Below are 24,631 nucleotides of genomic sequence, written 5' to 3' on the forward strand. Positions count from 1 at the left end.
GGACGCGGCCGGGCCTCGCCGTCTCCACGGAAACCGGCAGCCGCACGCGCCGCGCCCGCCGACCGTTTGAATCCGGGCCCGAGAGGCGCCGCCTTCGCCTATTGGGTGGCGGCGGCAGCACGTGACGGGCCCGCGCCGGCCTTGATTGGCGGGAGGGACTCGCTGGTCCGCCCCGTCCCGCCCCCGCGGGAGCCCCTGCGGGGGGCCGGACCCTCCCGCCGCGCCGCGCCCCGGCCGCACCCCCGGGCTCCCGGTGCCTCTGCCCCCGCGGCGGGGGCCGGGGCCGGCAGGGCCGGGGCGGGGCGGGAAACACGGCGGCCAGGAGGGACGGGGCGCAGGAGGAGCACGGGGGGACAAACGCGGCTCCGCCCGGGCGGGCAGGTGCCCTCGGGGGCAGTCGGCCGCAGTGGGACCTTGGGGCTTCCCAGAAGATAACATTACTTGATTTTTTAAAGCGAACGTTAACTACGTGTCGTTGTTCGCGCTCCCTCGGTCAGTAAGCCGTTCAGGACAGCGGCCCAGGCTTACGTTTGGGAAACAGTCGAACCATGTCAATGAAATACTGTCTGGTAAATTGCCGCCTTGATAATACAGCCTTTTCCTTAATTAAAAAAAAAAAAAAAAATCAGGACTCAATTTCTTAGGAGAGGACTAGCTAATACTACTAGTGTTTCTCCTCCACCAAATCTAAGGAATACAAAATTTCAGCCCCATTCCCCTCATTATCAGTAAATACCCACTGTAACATTAATGTCTTTATAGCATAACTCCAACCTCTAATACCTTCTAACATGTAAGAGGCACAATTTTTAGGTAGGACAAAAATGTAACTGTCCAGATCAAGACTGTGTGATTCTCACAAGCTGCAACACTGGGCGTAGGAGGACAGGGTGTAATTACATTTTGTACTGATGTCATGCGCATAGTTACGCTATATGCAGCCTTTTAGGGTACATCCATACAACTTGCTGAAACAATGCATTCTGTTTCTCCAAATGCTTCATAACTTACAGAAAACTAAACCAGTCTGCAAGAAATTAGGCAGTAGGAATCTGAAATGGCACTTGCTGACAGCCCACTGAATGATTAGCATCTCCAGTTTCTGCTCCTGTTTATTAATTCTTAATCTCAAACAACTGACTCTGGAGGCCATTGGCTACTGTACAACTGCTGGACTTTGAAGTTTTTCCTGGCTCCGTGCTGTTCAGCACCTGTCCATCTGCAGAGCTCCTTAGTTTTGACCGTGTGTACTCTCAGCTCCTAATTAAGCCCAAGTGAGTCTGAAGAATCAGTTGCAGATCTAGATCCCAAATCAGCAAGCATCTGGCCCCTCACACCCAGCTGCAGGATGCATTCCTCCATGCATATTTGGGGGAGGGGGGATAATTGCAAAACTGAAGACCAGAACTAGGACTTCCCATATCAGCACAGGAGTCACCTGCAAGACTAGACAGTAATACCTAATTCCCTCCAAGAAGCAGCAGAAGGCAGCATCATCCAGCTTACGCTACAGAGTAGCTATTACAGCCTTTCCCTGAAGGGCCTGCACTTCCCAAACACGTTTGAACCCTCAGGCTCAAGAAGACCTACCTAAACGAACCAAATTGTCCCACTTTCTTCATCAGTACTTAGTTAATAAATTGTTATATAAAAAATAGGCACCATTCAAGCTTTAAAAATAAATTTCCAGTTGTTTGAAAAAATGGCAATAGGTCTCTGTCCTTAAGAGATGACCCCCTACTTTGGAAGCCAAGGGCATGCACACAGGCTGGACCCTGGCAGGATTTGGGAGCCAGTGATTGCATTTCCGACTGAAAACATGTATGGCCCCTGATCAGCACCCCAGCTGTCTTGGATTCTGTGCTAAAGCACCTCTCTGCAGGCACTGCCAGGGAGCTGAAACTCATCACGGAGGATGCCAGGATCAAGCGTCTAAAATGTAGGGGTTGCAATATACATCTCAAGCCATCCAAATCCCTTCTGGGATCTAATTTCAATTTGCCATGACAGATGATAGCTACAGGGATTAAATAGTGGAAAGATAAAACTCTTTTTTTTTTTTTATTTGTTGTTATAAAGACTTGTATGTAATCTCATAAGAAATCATTTGCAACTTGTGTCCAAGATAAAGTTTAAATTCTTTTAGCATTAACAGTGCACCATGTCAGTATCCCCATAAAAGTATCCCCATAAAAGTATCCCCATAAAAGTATTCAGGTAACAAAACTTGCTTTCTTGGAATTGTACAACAGGGAGGCAATTAAAACCCACCCCAAAGTTTTGGGTATTTGAAAAATCCCACAGATAGATCAAGCACAAAGCAAATACCACAAGCTTCTTTTCTTAGTAGTGAACATAATAAAAAACAGTACTTTTAAAGTTAACATTAATTTAAACACCTTTAACTCCTCGTTTACAGGTCTGTTGCATGCACCAATTCCTTAATAAACTCATACAGTATGAATGCAACTTGCATACAAATAGCTAGGTCCTTTGATTTCTATACGTGTTTGACACTAACAATTTGCTTAATCATAGAAAACAACATATTGGTTAATTCTACATGGACTGGAGTCATGCCCTGTCACCACTGCCTGCTCTACTCTCAGCAGCTCAGAGAATGGCACATATCTTTTTGCCTAGTTCCAGACAAGGTAACTGGTGCTATTAATGGAGAAACTTCAACCTTGAGTTGTTAAAAACAATAATAAACATGAAAAAAACCCAACAGAAAAATCTTTCTAGGCATGTATTTCAATAGATAATGGAAACGGAATAAAATAGAGCACGGTACAATCATGCTAGGTGACATTTAGGCTTCAATCAAAAAATATTTTTTTAAAACTTATTTGAGGACTAAGATTTTGGCTATTGAATTACAAGATTCCCCCCCCCCCCCCCGTAAACAGCCTAGTCTACTAATATCAAAATATATCCATAGATACATTGAACAGTAAGTATATTAGGCTACTTTGGTGAACAAATCAGTAAGATGTTTTGATCATTACACTACAAGACAGTTCGGATAATCCTCAAATTAGTACATTTCTGACATTTAAAACAATGTTCAAGTGAGTAGAACATGAAATGAATTAAGTTATCTTAGTAAAAGACAGTATATCCAAAAATCTATGATCTTCAAATGAAACGCCACACCTTGGCAGATTAACATACATTCCTTTCTTTAAAGTAATATAGTTTGTAAACACATGTAACAATGTTTATGTATTAACTATATCAATAATAAGCTTTAGATTCTATAAACAGTACTTACTTAAGATTCATTCTTTTAATAAAATGCAGCTGACAGTCTCAATAACTTACAACATTTAAGGGGAAGTAATTTTTTCCCCTCAAAGTACTCAGTACTGGTCATATAAATTTTAATTTTCCCAATGAATATCTTTATTTTTATGCATCTTCTAGACAGAGATCATCTATCCATTCATTTCTTATAGGATAAACATGAACAAGTTGTTGAAAAAACACCGTTTCTTCTTTTTTTTTTTTTAATCAGAGATCCACACTGCTTCCTTCACCCCCCAAATTCTGAATCCCAAATAACTTATGGTAAAAATACAAATTCTGTTTGGGAAGAAAACATAGAAAATATACACTGTGTAGTGTATGTACCTAAATATCTTGATTGTCAAGTAGTGCAAGTTTCCACTTTGACATGTACACTTTTTTTGTTTTGAGAGACAAGAGTTTGTTTCACTGATCTTTGCTGATCCCATTTCTGGCCATCTTTGGTAGTCTTTGTCCCTTCGTGTAAGCGTGGTACCAGAAGTGGAGAAACAAGACTAAAAACATAGAACCATATAGCCAAATAATAAACATGAAAATTGGATACTGGTACGGACAATCATCCATGATGTAGATTTGTCCTATATGGCCTGTAATCATAATAAACTGGACCTGGAGGAAAAAGGTGAAGAAAAGAAACACTTTTTAAATAAATGACAAACTTACTACAGAAGTTTAAAAAGATTCAGAAGAACTTGCATACAGAAAAACAGAGAGTGTGTTTGGGGGGAGGCTTTTTAAAATGACAGAGATGCACCTTTACAGCCTCTCTCCTAAAACATTACTCCGCTGAAAAACATTTTCACAGAGTAAAGAAAGAGAAGTCCTCGTGCAAACTGAATTACAAGCAGCACTGAGAAACCCATACTAGGAGAATGGGAGTCTGCCCCAGCCAGTTCAGAGAAGAACAAACAGTGTTTGACCTGTGACAAACGGGAAACTCCTTTAGAAAAATTAGCCAGAAAAGACAAAAAGGTGACCATTATAGGATTGGCGAACCTGAATTCCCACCTTCCTCGCACACTAGCATGTGACACAAAGGTCCGCAGGGCCCAAAAAACAATTTAATGGAGGACTTAAAAAAAAAAATTTCCACGTGAACTCCAATTAATAATCCACTGGTAGTGCCGCCAAGACAAAAAGACTAAGTAAGTTGTTAATATTGAAGATAAATTGTTCAGAGTTACACATGGTTACAGGAACTATTCTACTAACACCAGACCTGGTGCAAGCAGGCAGCCAGGGCTGCTTCTCCCTGCTCCTTTCCCTCCTCCATCAGCATCCTTGCTCAAGCCAAACTAACTGTTTAGCCAGAAGCTGAATTTGGAAAATTCGTCTATTAAAAAAGCGAGGCATGAAAAAGCACTCAACGCAGAAAGCTTTTCAAAGTGATCTAATGATGATAAAACACTTCATGTAATTACTGCAAGAGTGTTTTTTAATGCTCTAAGTTAGAGAGAGGTAAATTCTCTAAACGCAAACATTTTCTATGAAAGAATGGACAAGTAATACTTCTTTTTCCTTTCCTCACTACTAGTCATATGTGTATTCTGGACACTAATTATGTTTTCTTGGTGTAAAATTACATTCTAATAATTTTTATACAGGCAATGAGTTTTGTAAATATAATTACCAAGTACTGAATAATTGAAAAGCTCAAGTGTCTAAATCTGTGATTATAGCGAACGCTGAAGTCAGCAGATTTAAGTATATAACAGAGGGGAGCTCACAACTTTTGTTTTACTCAATTAAAACACGAGTAAACCTTGTATCAACTGTGAGCTACATTCATGAACATAACTAAAAATACAAATGTATTGCATTGTCTGTGTTAGCCACAATCAGCTTTCTGAGATGTGTTTACGCCAAACAAAGTTACTCACAAGTTGTATAGTTGTCATGTATTTTTTCCACCACAAATATTTATGATAGGCTGGTCCCAAAGAACAGATTCCATAATAAGTGTACATGACAACATGGACAATACAGTTCAGCAAAGCATGAAATGTTCCTAAACCACCTGTAGAAAAACAAAACGTAGTATTATTGCATCAGGTATTTAAAAAGCCACCTTAGGTCCTAGCAGTTTGGTTTAAGCTGGGCTAGAAAAAACACATACCATGAAAGCTACAGACTTTGATTAACCCTCAAGGTATTTAACCCCAATTGGGTTGACACCAATTCTGAGAGATCACATCAGTTTCCTTTCTCAGAAAAGGCTTAGCTAAGCATTTACAAAACAGCAATAAAACCTAGCTGATCTAACTATCTGTAGAAGGTTTTAGTGGAATTTTTTGTTCTTTAGGTTCATTTCTTTATTATTTTTTAAAAACATATATACGATAGAGACACAGAGAATTTAGTCAGAACAGTGTTCCTCCTGTTTTACACCTCTGTTCTAGACATCATGATGAACTCTGCAAAGCTCTGGAGGATGAATAATAATTCCCTCCCCAACATAGATTTCCAGATTCCCAGGGAAATAATCACAATTTCAGACAGTATGTTTCTGGAATCATGACCCAAGTGAGGGTCTCAAAATCCACGGTCCACTTCAAAAAAAAATATACTTACAGTGAAAAGGAAATTTAAGGCCAAGTAGACCCATTTGGGGCAAACTCATGACTGAAACTGGTAAGATACGAACATTTCACAAAGCAAGTAAGGAAATAATTCCTTTTCCACTGGATTAACTACGGAGCTAGATGATCCTGCTCAAAGTAATTTTATTTTAATGAACACAAGAAATTACAGGTGAAAACGATCCAAGAAGTGGCAGACAGCAAAGTATTTAACAGAAATATGAACATGGAAATACTGAGCATCAGGAAGAAAACAAGATGACATAAAAACAGACATTTAGTGAGAAAAAAGCCAGTTTTCCATTAAGAATCATTCAAGTTAAAAATAAAACTTATTTTGTGATTTTAGTAGCTCACACTAATATTCCAGCTTGACAGATCATAACTCCTCCAGCTGTGACTGCACACTTTCTTTGAAATTTAGCTCTATGTATTTTTTAAAATAATTTGAGTGTTCTTACGGTTCAAATGTACATACTTTTTTTGGCTTGCACAGTGAATATTCAAAAGAAAAAATAAATAGTTAAAGCAGAGAAAAAAAAAGAAAAAACAACATAATCAGCAGTACAAAAATATGCTCCAAAAAGCAACACCGTACATAAGCACCATTTTACAACTTCCTGTTAATATCAGATCAGAGAAAAAACAGCATCTCCATTCAAACCCGTTGTTTTTTTTTCACAAACAGGTTGAAAACTTGATCAATGCCACTATTTAGAAGGACAAACCATGATGAAACTGAATACAAGATAATCATCAGCAGGACTGAAATTCTTGGAAAAAAGTTTAAATTATCAAACAGAACAATATTTGGAAAGATTAGTATAAAGATAAGCAATAGAGTTGTAGGAATAAACACAGCTCTGCCTGAATATGAGGGACTATTATTAGCAGAGGACAAAACAGTTCTTGCACCCTTTGCTGAAAGTATTTGTCAAATTATCACATGGGAAATTTGAATCTGATGCAAAATCAGAAGCCTGTAGCTGGTATACTGATCTGATGTCCAGATAAAAGGCAGAAAGTTAATCACCTATAAATGGAAACTTTTCAAGGTTGAAGGGGAGGGACTGTTAGTTGCTGGTTTGGTGGTTTTTTTTTTTTTTTTTGCAAATCTTTGAACACACTGAACTGTATGCTGAGAAAACTATTCACAATTTCATCATTAACTTAAAATACCAGTTACTCAGCAACATTTGATAAAGACATGATCGAGACACCAACTTCCTAATAACAGAAACTCAAGACACCAACTTCCTAATAACAGAAACTCAACAAATACAGCAGAAGTATATCCTTTTATATACTAGGAAAATCTCCACACTGGACATGTTCAAACGATCCCATCTACCAATCTTCTGTACTGGTTCCAGGTCTAACTTTTGTATTCATAAAACAGACACTAACAGATCTGATTTAATAAAGCAATGGTTCTCTTCATCAATTTGTCACCAATTTTCTGGGAGAAAAAAACATGCCAGACAGAGAACATGAGTGAAGAAACATGTACAAAACAAACCTATTTCTTGGTAGAAACTCCTAAGAAACCCCCACACCCTCCTAGAGATGGACTACTAAATGACTGTGCGTTTCTCCACTCTGTGCTTATCAGGCTATTCTCATGGCAAGCTATATTTATTAGCGGTGCACACTAATAATATGACATAGGAAAATGCATGCACAGACACACAGAGCAGGAAAGGAGAAAGTGAAGGTAAGCTAGAAGTGGACAAAGACTTTCAATTCAGTATAATTCAAGTAAGTTCCTATAATAAGTAAGGTCCAGAAAATATTTCTGTAGTTTTGTGAAAGCCAAAGTATTAGATGCAAATAAACCCCAATTATGCTACCTGAAGCCAGTAAAAATAACTGCAACAAAGCCTGAATAATTTCTTAAACGTGCAAAAAAAATGAGAACACAGTCCTCCCCTCCAACTCAGTTTTTACATTTCAGAGGGACAAATGGCTTTGAAGTAGTTTCAACAGAGTTATCTGCTTCATATGTCTCCCCTAGCACTTCTGATTTTGCAGTCACATCTCTTTTTCAGGTAATAATGCTCTTTGCTTATATACAGCTCTCTCCTCCGCATCTTTTTTCCTCCTACAAGAAACCAACACTACACAAAATGCTGTCAAATAGGAAAAATGAGCACTCCCCACCCATTTAAATAATTATGGTGATCTCAGATGTTCACTGAAATACTGCAGATATCTAAATTTAAAAACATTGATGTTTGCAAGATTTTTAATTCTGTTCTTTAAATATTTTTGTCTAGCATATTTAAATTTTGCTACCAGAATACATGTACAACTTAAACTCTCTCTCCACTACCTGCAGCAAATTTGACTCCAAACCACCAGGTCCATGGCATGATGGAATGATGAAAGACATGCAGAAATGTAACTTGGTTGTTTTTCTTACGCAGCACAAAAAATATCTGAAACAGATTTTTAATGAACAGAATGTTACAGGAGATAATCAAGCCCAACATGCTTACAGAAAACTGTATGCATCAGTGCTGGCTGCTTACTACTATACATTTAAAAGTTCTTCACAGTTGCAGTCTTGGGAGAAGAAGGGAAACTGAGGCTCTGGATATGTGGACTAGTTTTTAAAAAAAAAAAAAATTAAACAAGTATGTAAAATCCACCTGTGGAGTCTCAAAAGCCAGGGCAAGCTCTGAAAGCAAATGTCCAAGGTTGAGCCACCACCTACGCGTGCAACAAACAGCGTAAGATGGACTTGCTTGGACTGAGAAGTATCTAGAAGCATCAGATTTTACGTCCCCTGAAGTACTAAGTCAAGGTCACTTGAGAAAATTAACGAAAGGACTAGCAACACATAGAGACAGCAGAAAACATTGTTAGAGAAATAACACTTTATTATGAATACTGCTTTATCATGAATACAAGCTACCCTTGGAAAAAGGCAAAATTGGACAGAATACATGTAGGTACTCTTAATCGATATTGGCAGGCCACATTTTAAAGGACAGACATCAAGGGAAGTGTTAAGGGAAGACAGAGCAAGGAAACTGTGTAAGCAAAAGTGAGGTCATGCAAAGGGTAGTATCAGATGACAAGCAAAGGAATACAGAAGAAAAGCAGCCCGGTGTGCCAGGGAAAACATTTGGAAATAGCTGACTTAAATACAGCTAGGAAATTACTTCTGCAATAAAACCAAAAAGCTGCTGAGAAACAGGTATCTGACTGGCTGGGTTCAAACAAAACAAGTTTTTAAAAAAAGAAGTTTTCAGGCCCAGGACTAATTAAAAAGGAGCAGTCTAACCAGTGGGTAGTAAAGGTAAATAGAGGACTAAACTTGTCAGGCTTTTCCAGTTTTAGCATTCCTGGCCCTTCCATTACCATTTCATTTGGCTCAGCCAGTAAGATCTTCCAGTGTTGAATCATGAGTATTTCCAGATGAAAGTTAGATGATAGCTAACTTTGCTCTCAGGGTGTTGAACATCCTAACTGCTCATGAGTCAACTCCTAAATCACCACTATCGTGCCCCACACAATAGGGCAAATGAAATAGCCGTGATTCCAACACTCAGAAGCTGGTTTGAGAAGAGCTAAACCAACCCCACTAAGTGTTGGTCTCCAGAAGAGGGGAAGGCAGATGGCTGCTGGTGGTGAGAGAGATCTGCATTCTGCTTCAATGCACCACTGCTCAGACTTTCTTTGAAACAGGTTAGAGGGCCAGCCTAATATCAAACACATCTATAGTCATGACCCCCAAGGCATACACAGGAATTTAGAGTAGGTAGGTATGGCAATTTATGCTGTATTCAGAGCTGCTGATGCAAATATTCTGAATGTGGAAGATAAAATCTGAAGATGACGTGAAACAAAAATTCAGCATGATCAACACTGGTATTATCTGCAGTGTTGAGATAAGCATTGCCAAAGCACAACAGGTTAGGGTATTCAGCTGTTAAACAGACAAGTTATCAGGGCTTCCTAAATTTTTAAAGGTGTGTACCCTCATTAATATTTCTCCTGATAATCAAGCAATGATAGTGTAATGGGACAATAAGATGAGAAGAGATAATAAGAGTAAACACCTTGATGGTATTCCAATAATTGAAGATCGGAGGGCTAAATAAAAAGCAATTTATGCGCCCAGCCCCCAACAGCACCAGTTCTTCTACTGTGAAAAGGAACATCACTACTTCTTTAATTAGGCCACAAATACTTACAGTGTCTAATAATTCAATGAACTTGGAAAAGTAGTAAAGCCAACAAGTTCGTACCATCTGCAAGAGTAAAAACCAGAAATTGTCAAATCATAATAGTCATAAATAAAACTAAGCAGCTGCAGGAAAAATAAGTAACTATATAAAGGAAAGTACTGGGGCAAGTAAGTGGTGTCGCAAGGTTGACAGAAATAATTAGATATATGGTTTGTTTGGTTTTTCTTCAAAAACACAAAACATTTTTTAGTCCTGAAGGAATTTTAAAACCAAGAAGAACAAGCCAACAAATATGTTGCCTCTTTCTTTCTCCCAAACAATCAACCCCTCCAGTTAACTCACATGCTCTACATTATGCAAGAGAGCATTTCCATTTAGCCCATTCCACTCTCCAGCGGTGCATTTGGTTGTTCAAAGAGCATTTCTAAAAATAAAGTCACTGTAGCATAATAATTCAGCTTTGTGTTTGTCAACTTACCCTTAGAGCTGTAGGTGACCTCGAGTAGTCAACGATATCGCACCGGAATGAGTACCCTGTGGCCCAACCCGACATAAGAAACTGGAGCAAAGAAAAGGGAAAGGGCAAGGATTTACTTTGTGTCTTTTGAAAAAATTCATTAATTTTGGATTACTTTTGCAATCACTAAGCAAGAGGGGAAAACAATATTAAAAACTTGTTGAATCAGCAGCCTTGTCAATCATCTACCTCTGTGTGGGCTCGCTACCATAAAATCCTTTGCTGTTGCAGATTAATTAATTTCTAATTCCAGGACCACACCTACGGACAAGAACTTTCTTCCTACACCCATTACCTCAGCATTAGTAACCGAAGAGGAGAAACAGCTGCGTCTCAAAAACCAATGGTAAAAAAGCAATTTATTGTGTAAATCAGACAACAAAAATAAATCAAACAAACACTTGGAAATTTTCTGAAAATTGCTATCACAGCCAACCATCTTAATACTGAAAAGAAACCAGCACAGCATCTTAATACTGAAAGAAAACCAGCACAACAGAAAATATGGCTTAATATCATTAAAGACAAGGAACGACTCAGTACATACTATACTTTTAGTATCAGTTTCTAAAATTTTGCTTAGATAAACTGCATGATTCAATTAATCTTTTACTGATACAAGCAATGAGAAACTAGGGTTTTACAATCGAGAGCACACGCATGACCAAAGAACTGTATGTAACAAATATAATTTAATCTTTTCTCTTGGAATATATTAAAACTCAGACAAGAGCAACATTGTTAATATTACACTTCACTCATTCCACTGCCAGCCACTAGGATTACTGTATCTTACATCTGTTTATAAAGTGCTTCTCATCCATTGATCATTATCATCCACTCATGCACGATATCCTATGGTTCAGCTCTCTTAACAGATGGAGGGTTTTAGTCCATTTAACTTCCTAAAAGAATCAGTTGCTTAAATAAAACAAGATTTGAAACACCACCAAGACAGCACAATACTAAAGCACCCACTAAATGGCTTGGATCCAAAGATGGCAAGAATCAGCTTTTTGCTGAGCACCAGAGAATAGCAGAAATTCCATCTGTTATGCTCTATCCATGCATTCTTTCATGAAATTGTAACATGGAAGTCTCGACAGCAGGTTAATTGAACACTGTGCTAGTGTCAGACACTAACATGAGTTTAATTTTTTTTTCTCTGAGGGTTAAAACCAAAACCAAACTTGTCACCAAATCACAAAAAGAAGTCTGGCAATTTTTCAAAAGAGAGACTCAATAGCAAATGCGTGTGTCTCACCCACTGCTTTCCACACAACAGTCATGACACAAAGTAGCTGCTGCTGCACTGCCTTTAGAGTGCTGTTAGAAGAAATGTTGAGCAGTTCACTGTAACTCATGATGAAATTTATGCTAACAGAAAGGTATCCTGCCAATTTGGCACAACAATTTGACAACTTTTCATTACCCATTTGCCAACCCTGAAATAGCCAGATTTAACACAAAGAAGGTCAGTACTAGCATAGTGATGCTTCACCAAGCAAATGTGTAAGGCTATTATTCACATAATACTATTGTTAAATAGCTACACTTTAAAAAACAACAAAAAAACCCCAACCAACCAAATAAAACCAACCCCAACTAACAAAAAAACCCCAAAAACTGCCAACCAACCAACCAAAAAAAAAAACCCCAGACATTAGCTATCTTAAGGTTTAAGGTTCTAAATTAAAGCTTCTACATAGTCTATACCGCTCATGGTTATGGATTTTTAGGTCATTCAACCTATAACGCTATACAACACATCAGGCTTTCCAGTCTTAAAGTCTAACATTTGCTTGAGTTATGAACTACAGCAAAATCTCAACATTTCTTTTGAGAGAAAGAGCATTTGCTATTTCAGGGGTGGGGGAGGAAAATCAATGATAAAGACTTTCATGGTTTGGGTTTTGGGGGGTTTGGGGGTTTTGTTTGGTTGGTTGGTTTTTAAAGTATGAAGATCCCCAACTTAGATTTTGTTAACTTCTGTTGTTTAAAAGGCAGATCTAACTGAAGAGTATTCCACAGTAAACATACTCTGTACAGTGTTTGAGACATCAGTGTCGACTACCACGTAGCAGGACAGAAACAATTACAACAGACTAAGAAAAACATGTAGTCTGCTTTACCTGCTACAGCCCAGGGAAATTAAATAAGTTATGAGAATGTTTAATTTTGTACATTATATATAATGATACATAAAATATTTTACAATCTTTCTTTCTAGGTATGACTTATTCCCTTTTTTCAAGTATCAGTTCGATTAGTTTAGCATACTGCTTGGAGGAATAAAATTACAACAATCAGAATAATAGGTTTTTGATAATTGCAGAGTGGGAATTATATTAATAAATTTATTAAAAGTTAGTATGAGGATCGTTAGAGACATGAAATATATAAATACTTTACAAATAAAAGTAGTACTTACTTCATAAGTCATATACAAAGAGAGGGCTACCACACTAAAATTATAAAATGCCATTATCTGCCTCAGTTCAAAAGGTTTTTTATTTTCCATGAGTTTGGGTCCCAAGGAAGTGACAAAATAAATGTAGGTTCCAATGATAAAGGTTGTTGGAAAAGGTGAAGACATGAGTGGCCAGCCTTCCAGTCTTGGATCTAGAGGAGGGGAGGGGAAAAAAAAAAGAAAAAAAGAAATCAGATCTTTCCAGTACTTACTGAATCCTGAAGCAGCTACAGAAAGCTACTTAACTCTTAATGGTTTAGGTTTTGCTGTCACTGATCATGTTTCAGCACCCATTCACCTCAAATCCATACCAACTAGATAACAAGATTCAGCACCTGTAGGATTCAACATTTTTCTGCATCGATTTTTCACATGTAATGAAGAGGAGACACAGAATCATGAGTGATGGGATTTTCAGTCTAGAGCTCTCCTCCATGAAAAGTCTGCATTTTCACCCATGAACAGGGCTCAGAGGGCATCACAGGAAGGCACTACACAAGCAGATCACGGAGGCTGCATGTCCCCACGAGACTTCATTCTTCTGGAAGAGCATGAACCTTATTTCACAAGTCCAAGTCGCAGACAGGGAGCAGCCCCACTTTTCAAGACTCTCGAGCTTTATAAGCAGTACAACATCAGACATAGTAAGTGCGGGGATTTTAAAGTCAGAAGACCTTCTGTCCCATCAGTTGGTATTCATAGCTTAGAACTTGAAGCTTGTGCCTATTCAGTCCAGACACATCACCACTTTCACAGCACCACAAAACACACAGTTTTATATTACAAGGCTCCAAACGGCAAAAGTGTTGCAAGTTTCTCTCCAGTTATCCCAGACAGAAGTATTGCAGAGAGTCCTTCTCCTACGCATGCCCCGCACCCTCTCCCTGCAGCTGCGGCTGGCAGGGGCTCCCTCTGACCTTCACCATGATTCCACTGCACCCTTTTGTGGTTCATCACCGAGTCCCAGCTCACCAAACACTTCCACATTTCTCCATAAGCAGGAGAACTGATATGAACTTCATGTATTTTTTTAACATATATTTTTAAAATTTTTATAAACTAACTTTTGGAATATTTGTTTCTGAATGACCCCAAACTTAACTATTGACCCAGTAAACAGCTGCTTTCATGGTTTGCTGCTGTATTTTGGGGGTGAAATTATACCACTGCAATTTTTGTTAAATGTTTAATTCATGGCCAAATGCCTTCAGTCAGTGATTTTCAACCCACAATATTCAAGCAACCTATCACCCATGAGACCCTCTGATGCTGTTTACAGCCACTGGAAGTTTTAAAACAGACTGAGGAGGAAAGCCTGTAATGTGCCCAGTGTTGCTGCCCACAGACTAACAAGGATTGTGAACCACAGCACTTGGCATCTGTACGTGCTGCACTGCAAGAGAATCGCTAGCTCTTCACAACTGACTGCCTTTTCCTGCATTCACCCCTTGGCACGGGTACTACCAAAACTTTCCCATTGGTCTTCCCAGCTCGATCCTGAGGAAACCATATCCCACCACTAACAGTATGCTACGAGATGCCAAATACAAGCACTGGTAGGCAGGGAGACAAGGAACTCAAATTCTGAAGTCATGGACACTGCAGCAGAAATGTTCTATCACTCAGCTCCATCCCAATCCACTTCACCCCACGAGTCATAGTGATAAAAACTCCCTTCTCACTTGCATGCTGTGGTTCTATAGAACAACAGAAATGGTTCTCAGCGATACTGGAAAAGATAAATTAGTAATTTTATTGATCAAACCGTAACTGCTTCTCAAGTTTTCCCCAGGAATCAGCTAATCCCTGTCACTATGTGCCTACCACAGTGAGGAACATTGAGGGATGCCACTGCAATAGATGGGTCTTAACCCCAAAATTGAAATTATGTCTGTCACATGTGACAGAGTTAATTACTCTGAGGATAATTTCAAGATACTGTAACTCATCAGGGTTTTTATTTATTTTACTTTGCAAAAGCAAAATATGGTAACACCATGCACCTAGCTCAATTAACTGATAAAATACCGTTGTTTGGTAATGAAAAAGAGTTAAAGCTTTACATTCTGCAGCACAGGAAAAATATAAACTATATATTCAGGCAAGTCAGAAACTCTTACAGAAGAATCACTGCCAGAACTTTAGTCTGAGGTTATACCCATAAACTGGCTGAGTTTTGCTTTTTTCCTTTTTTTTAAAATGCAGAAACTAGTCTGTTCTTTATAGTTAAAAATGTCAATAGGTAACCTAGTAAGAGTTAGAAACATATACAGGAAGACAAAGCTACTTTAAGTTGATAAACAGTACACCTAGAATACCTACACATTGCTATTCAAAATTATTGTAAGTAAGTTTTAGATTTAAATGACTCACCGGCATCTTTAATCCATTCATCATACAGTAGTACAGCCTTTGATGTCAGATTGCTAAAGGCCATTTTCACTTGATTATGATTTTATGATGCTGCCTGCAGGAAAACAAACGAAAACAGAAATACGCATTTTTGTAATTAATAAAATAAAGGTCAATAAAATGTTTTGGAAAAGATTTTCAGGAAACAGAATGGAAAAAATAAAGAGAGGGCTAACAGAGCACCACATGTGAAACACAGACCAGGGAGCATTAGCTGACCACATTGCACTATGCTTGGGGCTAATTTATAGCTGAGCTGTTATGCACAACAATATGATTTTGTAATCTCTACATACCAAACAAGGTGCTTCCATGCCATAAAGTGTTATCTCAAGAAACCATGCTGTGGTTAACCGTTACAGTTAAGGGGAAAATATAAATAAAGAGCAGCTGCTTAAGTTCATTATTATTACCATCGCCACTGAAAGTCCAAGTCACTGATGTGTGAAGAAGTTCAGCTTTGGAACAACTAGTACAGAAAATTTTCATTTTCTAACTAAGAAGTATTTCTAAGGGAGGTGGGAATGAGGAAAGGTGTCAATATGTCTGCATACTTCTTTTAAACACGATAATTAGCTATGTTATAATTAGTATGCAAATCACACTGATGAAATCAACTGTTTCCACACCAGGATCATGAAGTGTCATAGTACCACTGGTAATACCATTAACTCACAAAAATTATCCAGCACATCAAGTTTGCATGCAGCACCACCTACACACATATGTAAAACTTTTCAAAGTTGTTTTTTGTTTTTTTTTTTAATATTCGTATGTGAATACTGATTTGTCCTCCAAAATCAAGTACTCATCCACCCTTCCCTTGCCTTATTCCCCCTAGAAGGTACGTTTTAAAATTGCAACACATCTGAATGATGTCTCTCCTATTCCCATTCAGTGCCTCACTTTGCCATAAGATTTCTCTCCATACCCCTGTGCAATCTTCACACTGTATTCACCTTTGTTAGTCCAGGCTGCAGCACATCTTGAGAACCAGCTCCTTTCTTCTGGCCGCCTTTCTGCATCTCCTCCAGGCTAAGCTAGCTGCAGGTTTGGAGAGCCAGTTCTGCCCTCATGATGGGAATGCATCTCTCTCCTCAGATCTCCCCACTATCATCTTCTCGTTTGTCCTCACCTTAACACTCCCAAAAAATAATTTCACCCTTATCTCCACTTTTACAAGTGCCTCCTGTTCACTGCCATTTCACAAGAGTTTTTAGGCACCTCAAAGTACACTACACCCACCCTTCATCACAAGATGCAGCACAGACAAGTCTGCCTTCATTAGAGTTCATCTGATCTACCTCTTCCCAATTCGCATTTTGCTACCCACTTGTTTTCCTGCTTGCACTTCTGTACTGTGTGTCTGAACATCTGAAACCACAACCAATTTTGTGTTCAGAAAACATTCCCTCTGTGAGGCTCTTTAAAGTTCACTTTTTCCAGAAATACCATCCTCCAGCATCAGCAATTCCCAGTTCAATGTCACTGCCTTTATGCTGACCATTTTCACATTCCCTGTGTTCATATTACAACGTTTGCTGCAAAGCTCTATATTTATAAAGGTGCTGGCAAAATCAGAAGCAACAGAGGACATGCTCTTCCTTTTCTAATGGAAACTTGAACGGCCCTCTTCCTTTTGGCACTAGCAATCACACGAGAGAAAAGATTTTATGGTTAGAGACACATTATAAATATCCCTGCCACCTTGTTCCATAAGGCAAACTATGGACGATATCAAACATATGTAAGCCAAACCCTGTCTTGAACACCAGGTACTTTAGACTGCCCAACTATGACAGCCAGGCAACCCAGCTGTAAGTAACTGGTGCTAGGGGGAAGTGTTAAAAATCTGTATTTTATTAATGATTATTTTATTAAAATAGATTGATTACAGTAAGGTATCCTTAAAATCCAGTATTCTTCCCATTTCAGTCTCATGAGAACAGTCTATCAAGAGACAAGACACAGCAAACAGAAGGTACCTTGTTCAGCAGTTATAATGATATTCTACCAAAGCCTACAGACACCTTGTGCACAGTACGGCTCAATATTTCAGTAAATATATTCACTGAATACAAATAATGACATTATATTTAATCATTTCTTCAATAAGAAAAACAGTTTACTGATTTCACTGCCAGTCAGTTTTCCTGCTCTCATCCTGATGAAGATGTTACTGGAACTCAGGCTGGCTAGCTCAACGCGCTGACCAAAACCTAAGTTAAACAAGTAACCTACGGCTTCAAAACATGCTCTCAAAAGTCCAGAAAATTCTGTGTGGATGCTGGCTCGAAGCGAATTGCCATTTATTATGGGCTTGGGCGTCTTGATTGACTTTTCCTCCCTCTTACAGTGCAAACCTCTCATCCTGACAACTGCAGTCTCACAAATAGACAATTCTTTACATTTATCCACTTGACTTGTTGACACAACTTTAATTTTGCTTTAGCAGTCAGACAAATGTGCTGTCAGTGTTTAAATAGCAACTCTTATGCCTGCTAGGCATCAGGACCAAAAGCAAGCTTTTTATCTGGAACCAGACTACTTCCAATAGATTGCTTCTGCTCACAGTAGAAAGGGAGCAGGCAAAAATAGCAAATCCTTGTGTTTCCCAGCCTCTGCCATACTGATGGAGAGGCATTTGTCCCACCTCTCCTGACCCCAGCACTTGCAGCTCTTCTCCCTTTAACATTCCACAAGAGCTAAGACAGCAGAGACTCTTAGCCTTCAAGATACAACTCCAGAGCAGTTGCTAAACTTATTTTGAAAGTTTTTGCAGTGTAGTTACTATCTTTGAGGGAAAAATGTACCAGCCAGGAAGCCGCCACAGCCTCACCACACAGACATACTGACTGATCTGTTACTCTGATTCTGGAAGTATAACAGGTTAAAACTAATTATTTTAAGAGCAGGAGTAATGTCTGCAAGAAAGACAGTGTGGTTCAGAACTTTTCTACAGTTAAAAGATTTATTTAAAATCAACTTTCATATATAACACTACTACTTTACCTTCAATGTGTTTTACAATTCTACTTATTTTCTTAACTAGCTACCTAGTTTTCCTTTGTAAGTCCATTTCTATGAACAATTGTTTGCATTAGTGTTAGGTTTGCAGGACTTTTTGTTTGTTAACTACCTATAGGTAGAGTTAATGGCAGCATGGAAGGTATTTTGTCTTATCCTGTTACACTTACGTCACACAAAAATTCATACGTACTGGAAAATAATATGATCAAGGCTTGCTTTTTTTTTATTTTTTAAAAAAAAGAAGAGTAAAAAAGCCCCACATACCCACACACAAGGTAAACAACCAGCTTGTGCTTCAGCAAAAAAACAAACCATTTTTCAAAGACTGCTTTTTTACTGTACAACTTTGTTAAGAAGTAACCTGATAACGCTTTGACCATAATACAATCTTCGATAACATTTGGCAGCTTTGAAGTCCACAGAACTTATCCTCTAAATGTGAGACTGGAAATATTTGGCCTGAAGGGATAGAGACTTGAGGGCAGAGAAGGCCATTTGTTAAATACACAGCTTTAGTTCTTCATCCTGTAAACTCACCTGCACATGAATCATTTGTATAGCCACAGTTCAGTCAGGAAAAATATACATTTAGTTTACATACCTGCTAATGTACTTACAGAATGAGCACATCAGCACTTTTATTTCTAATGTTCCACTTTCTGCTTGTAACAAAATCAAAAAATGCAACTAAAATGCACTAACAATAGGAAAATTTCTTTTTTAAATAGAGTGTCTAGATTGTAGTAAACTCTCTCAAAATTAGGCAAGTCACACTAGCAGACTCATTTTCAAAATCACGTTATTTTGAATGACATACTGGAAGCAACTTACATAAACTTAAAATAACACAGTCATATAAGTTGTCTGCCCAGCTTGAGAAGTTCTAAAGAACAGAGAGCCAGTCCACTCAAGCACATGCATTTGGAGAACAAGCACTGAAATCACCTCAAAAACATAAGCAAGGTACTCAGCTCTTAGAAAGAAGTAAGTGCTATTTTTTCTTTTTTTCCTTTTTATTTAAAAATGTCAATGGAAGTAATATTGTGCACCTAGGTTCAACCCAGCTGTACTAATATAATTTCTGAAGACATCTTTAAACAGATGTGTCTTCACCATTATAAACATAGGGGGTGTAAGTGAGGCAGAGGAAGGTAAGGGCTGTGGTAAAAGAGCAAAGTCATTTGCTGACCTCTGGTCCTCTGCAGCTCAGCAGACAGCTGAAAGAGCCCACTAACTGCAGCTGAGTTAAGGCATACAACTTGGCAGAATCAATTTCAAGTTGGACCATTACCTTTACTGGAGAGGCAAGGGTAGATAAGATCATTTACACCAGCCAAAAATGCCACAAATACCACAGCAAACCATAGGAGAATGCCTCACGATGACAAGTAGTAAGTAATAAGTTGTTGGAAGTGCTCAAGTTCAGTCAGCACACAAAACTATTAGTGATTCTTGTAATGGGAATTACTGGTATGCCTCAAACATTCCTTATTTTTAAATGAGAACAAGAAGTTTCTCACATTCCTTTGCTTAACCCACATGAAAGATATTTGCCATTCCTGATGCTTATTTATTCCCCCTACATAGTTTTTAAATATTAAAACAGATATCAAGATTTGCTTTTAAATAGTAATTTTACAACAAGTGTTTTATGTTGATGGCTACTGAACAAAACAAGCAAACAAAAGAACTTGACAGAAAACCAAGCAAACTGAAACAATCTAATGTAAGGTCTGTCACTCCAGAAAACAAATTCTAAAACTCAGTGGGAACTTAAAACACTTAAAGTTAAGAATTTGCATTAGAGAGCAAAGTTAATTATTAGAAAGATGGACAAACTTCTTTTACAGGGACCTCTTAGCAAAAGACTGGAGAATATGACAATACAGTACAAACTTCAATGGGATATTTTTCACCCAAGGCAGATCCCAAGAGCAAAGGTTCTGGAGCATCAACCCCCTGGCCTAGCAAGCAGGTAATGATGGCAGGACCCTCCACCTTGCAGAGCCTGCTGGAAGATGGGGAGAGCCTGCAGAAAGCATTGACCCACTCAGGTCTGATTTCAAAATGACAGCTTAAGAAATGACAGTAATACTGGCTTACATATTCAAACATAATTATGAAACTTTCATGTTTCAGAATCACTTGGTATCCTGTTGTTAATTCTGCTCTTGAAGTTCAGAAGGCAATTAAATCAAGATGTTTCACAGATGGTATCTTAAGCTTTACCTGGGAAATACCAGCTCTGCCCTTCCTATTTCCCAAGGCTGTGTGCTTACATAATTGCAGTTATTTTAACTACATTACTCCCTTATGCTACATGGCAAACAACTACAAACTGCCTATTACATTAGATGGATTACTCACCCATATTCTGCAACAAAGTTTTAAACTTTAGCCGGGTGTCGCCTGTTGTTACAGATTTCCCTGAGAGAAGTTTCCATCACCTTCCCCATCCTTTACGCCTTCTCTCAACCACCCAACCCATTTTTGGAAAGATTCATCTCACAGGCAAGTTGGCTACATCCTACTTAGCATTAGGTGGCCTTTTCTTTTTTTGATAATATTGCCTGTAAACACTGGTCCTGCTAGATGACAGTTCTGCCCAAGTGAGTGACAGAAGGCAGGCAAGGCAACTCTATGCAACAGAGGTACTCTGAGAAATTTCCAAGTTTTGAGAGATGTATTAGTTAGTCATTACCTTGACTAAATGTCAAACTTTGTCCTTGAAGCCAGTCCATTTAAAAACACAAATCCTAACTCCTTAGAGTGCATCAACAATCTCTGCATGTACATTCTAGAGTAGACACTGGGAAGAGAATAGCAAATTTCAATATATATATAAATTCCTTTTAAAAAAAGTGGTCATCCTAAAAACGGATGAAAGATGTTTAGAAACTGTATTAGAACATCTACTTGTAAAATTCCCCATTGGCAGTATTCAATATGAGATCTTATACGTAGCCTGTGTAGTCACCCTTACTGAATTATTTACATCGTACCTCTTTATTTAATGCTTTGCTTTTTAAACTAGCATCAAATCTGTCATTCACCTATGTGAATAAAGTAGTCAAAACATGTTTCATTTCAATCATACTTCAGACTGGTTTTCTGCCAGGATAATGGATTTCCCATTCTGATGCTGTGTAAAATAGACTTTCCTTCTACACCTGCCTATAAATTGTTAAAAGAACTGATACTGCAGACTTCACAGCAAGGCTGAACACTGGCCACAGGCACAGAAAAGCCCCTTCCTATGGCAACTACGTCAGGGGTACAGCCCCGTTTTGTGCCCAGCTCCCAGACAGAATCATATGGGCATTCTCCTGGTCCACGAATACTGATCCAATCACCAGTGACGGCTGAATGGGGAAGCCCCAGTGTGCAGTTCCACAGCATCACTGTTGACAGGTCTGGTCCTCAGGCAGCTGCAGGATAAGACACAGCAGCTCACTGACCCAACTGAAAGCTTAGTCTTTTGAGAAAAACGTTATTTTTCAATCACTTGGACCGGAAAGACTGAACAGGCTCCTGCAAAGGAAACATTGAGACACACAAATTGGGATGTTGCAGACAGGGAGAAAGGTGGGAGTAGCAGCCCTATAGATCTGTTTAAGCTGATAGTAAAATCATGTAGGGAGGACACAGGATCATCATAGAATCATTCAGCTTGGAAAAGATCCTTAAGATCATCGAGTCCAACTGTTAACCCAGCACTGCCAAGTCCACCACTAAACCATGGCCCTAAGCACCACATCGATCCGTTCTTTAAATACCTCTAGGGATGGAGACTCAACCACTTCCCTGGGCAGCCTGGTCCAATGCCTGACAACTCTTTCGGTGAAGAAGTTTTTCCTAATATCCAACCTAAACTTCCCCTGGCGCAGCCTGAGGCCGTTTCATCTTGTCCTATTGCTTGTTACTTGGGAGAAGAGACCGACCCCCACCTGGCTACAACCTCCTTTCAGGTAGCTGTAGAGAGCAATAAGGTCTCCCCTCAGCCTCCTCTTCTCTGGACTGAACCACTCCAGTTACCTCAGCAGCTCCTCATAAGCCTCGTGCTCCAGACCCTTCACCTGCTTCACTGCCCTTCTCTGGACACGCTCCAGCACCTCAATGCCCTTCTTGTAGTGAGGGGCCCAAAACTGAACACAGTACTCGAGGTGCGGCCTCACCAGTCCAGTCCTGCATACTCAGAGACAATCATGTACTAGATCTGTAGTTAAGAAGTTCACACACTGCACCTCAACAAGTCATCACCCTGTCCATCACAAGCAACAAGGGACACTCTATAACACGGGAACTGAAGCCACAAAAATGACATTGTGCCTCAGAAAGGCAGGAAAAGATCTGGCATTGCCAAAATCTTAAATATCTTTAATGTATCACCTGGGGTTGCAGTGATGCACGTGAAAGTGATCCTAGGGACTAACATCCCACATCACACAGAAAGATGCACCAAGTCCAAATAGTCCCTGCAATCATAGCCTGGAAGGAAGTTTCTTCACAAGTCTGAACCCACTTACCAGTTTAACTCAAGTATGAGAAAGACTCTGGGCAGGCCCCTGAAAAGACTGCAGTTTCAGTTGGGAAGTGAACACCATGGACATCAGTGTATCTTCCCCAGTTTTCTCTCCCCATATTCCCAATGTTTCAGAGAAAGGCAAAAACATAAGCAGGGGGAAAAACTCGTAGAATTCTAACTTGTTTTCAGTGCTCCCCTGCCTTTACCAAAAACTCTTTACTTGAGCATTTGCATGTCAGACATCCTGCAGCCAATTAGTCTCACCTGCCTACTCTTCTGCTGCAGTGAGTGGCTCCTGCACTCAACTTAGGACAGAAGCTCTTCTCGTTGGTCCCCCAGTGCATGACTTGCACTTGGCTCCTTTAAGTTTCATTCCACCTCAGTGATGCCAGCTCACAAAGTCCCCTAGCCCTGCCTACATGGTGAGCCCTGTGGCACATATCATATGACAACTTTCACCTAGAAGTCAAAATAAGGTTAACCTATGATGTAATTATTTTTATTAATGCAACCTCACTTCCATTAGATAATGATATATTATTACCCTTATCAAAGACCTTTGGCAAAGTATTGATTCAGTAATTGGGCCATATCCGACTCAGGTATTAACCTCCTCCTCACCCAAAGGACTTAACAAATTCTCCTTTTTCCTCCTTGCTTATTATGTAACTAGAAAACTTTCTGCAGTACTTCAATTTTTCTTTCAAGACCAGATGAACTAAGTTTTGGGTCACTTTAAATAGACTTTCACAAAATGAGAACCAGGGGCTAGACAGCAGTAACACAATCTAGTATTTTCAACCACACTACACAATCATGCTAACTCATACATCCAGTGCTCCCTGCTCATTCCTCTATAAGTCAACATCTTCATAATATGCTGAGCTTTTACCCATTCTGGTTTTTTTCCTTTACAGTAGGGACAGTTCTGATAAATAAGATGTAAGAATTATTTACAGCTGTGGTGTTTCTAAAGTACATATACATTGTTAGTAAGCAAGCAAACCAGAATATAAAACTCTATACTGAACTAGAGGGGTAAGGAGTGGTACCTACCTGCACTGCAAAGATAGCACATTCTGGGTTTTTTAACCTGCATAGGAAGTACATTATTTTTAAGACACAATTTATAGGTAAGCTCTAAAAAGGTAGAGGGAGTGCAAGTGCTAATCAAATACTTTGAATGAAAGGGATCAAAGATGTCTGATGACATCAAGAGTTTGCATTTTATAAGACTAAAAAGGAAAGGGCTTTCTGGACACATCCACAAAATAGGACTAATGACATTTAATTTCTTCTCATTGTGGTGATGAAGATTGCTTGTTTTGAGTACACACCGTAGTTATTTGAATGCTTTGGTAAGACTCTTCAACTTTCTACCGGACACCCCTTTTAAGGTGAAACATATGGAATGCAGATAAGAGCATCCTCGTATCAGTTATCAATACCTTCCCAATATACCTGACAAAGGGCAGGCCACAAGTGAAACAGACTCAGCTAACGCTGCCAACGTTTGTGATCAGTCTGAAGCTCTCCATCCTTCTCCTCTATGATACCACTACCTGAAGTCTCTATCATTCTTGAACCTCCAGG

General features: G+C 39.1%; 1 protein-coding gene across 1 annotated transcript in view; it reads right to left on the bottom strand.

The window, feature by feature from the left end:
• Positions 1-3,714: 3,714 nt before the first annotated feature.
• Positions 3,715-24,631, bottom strand: part of ELOVL7 (ELOVL fatty acid elongase 7) — a gene marked incomplete at its 3' end in the record, with an annotated part of 37,320 nt that continues 16,403 nt past the window's right edge. The window contains exons 3-9 of the mRNA XM_082337112.1: positions 15,445-15,538; positions 13,033-13,223; positions 10,563-10,643; positions 10,091-10,147; positions 8,221-8,326; positions 5,190-5,326; positions 3,715-3,918 (exon numbers count right to left, since the gene is read on the bottom strand). Of these exons, the coding sequence (XP_082193238.1) occupies positions 3,715-3,918; positions 5,190-5,326; positions 8,221-8,326; positions 10,091-10,147; positions 10,563-10,643; positions 13,033-13,223; positions 15,445-15,508 (840 nt within the window). The 5' untranslated portion in view covers positions 15,509-15,538. The remainder of the gene's footprint in view (positions 3,919-5,189; positions 5,327-8,220; positions 8,327-10,090; positions 10,148-10,562; positions 10,644-13,032; positions 13,224-15,444; positions 15,539-24,631) is intronic.

The sequence above is a fragment of the Platalea leucorodia genome (genome assembly GCF_965183815.1).
Source record: "Platalea leucorodia genome assembly, chromosome: Z".
Lineage (NCBI taxonomy): Eukaryota > Metazoa > Chordata > Aves > Pelecaniformes > Threskiornithidae > Platalea > Platalea leucorodia.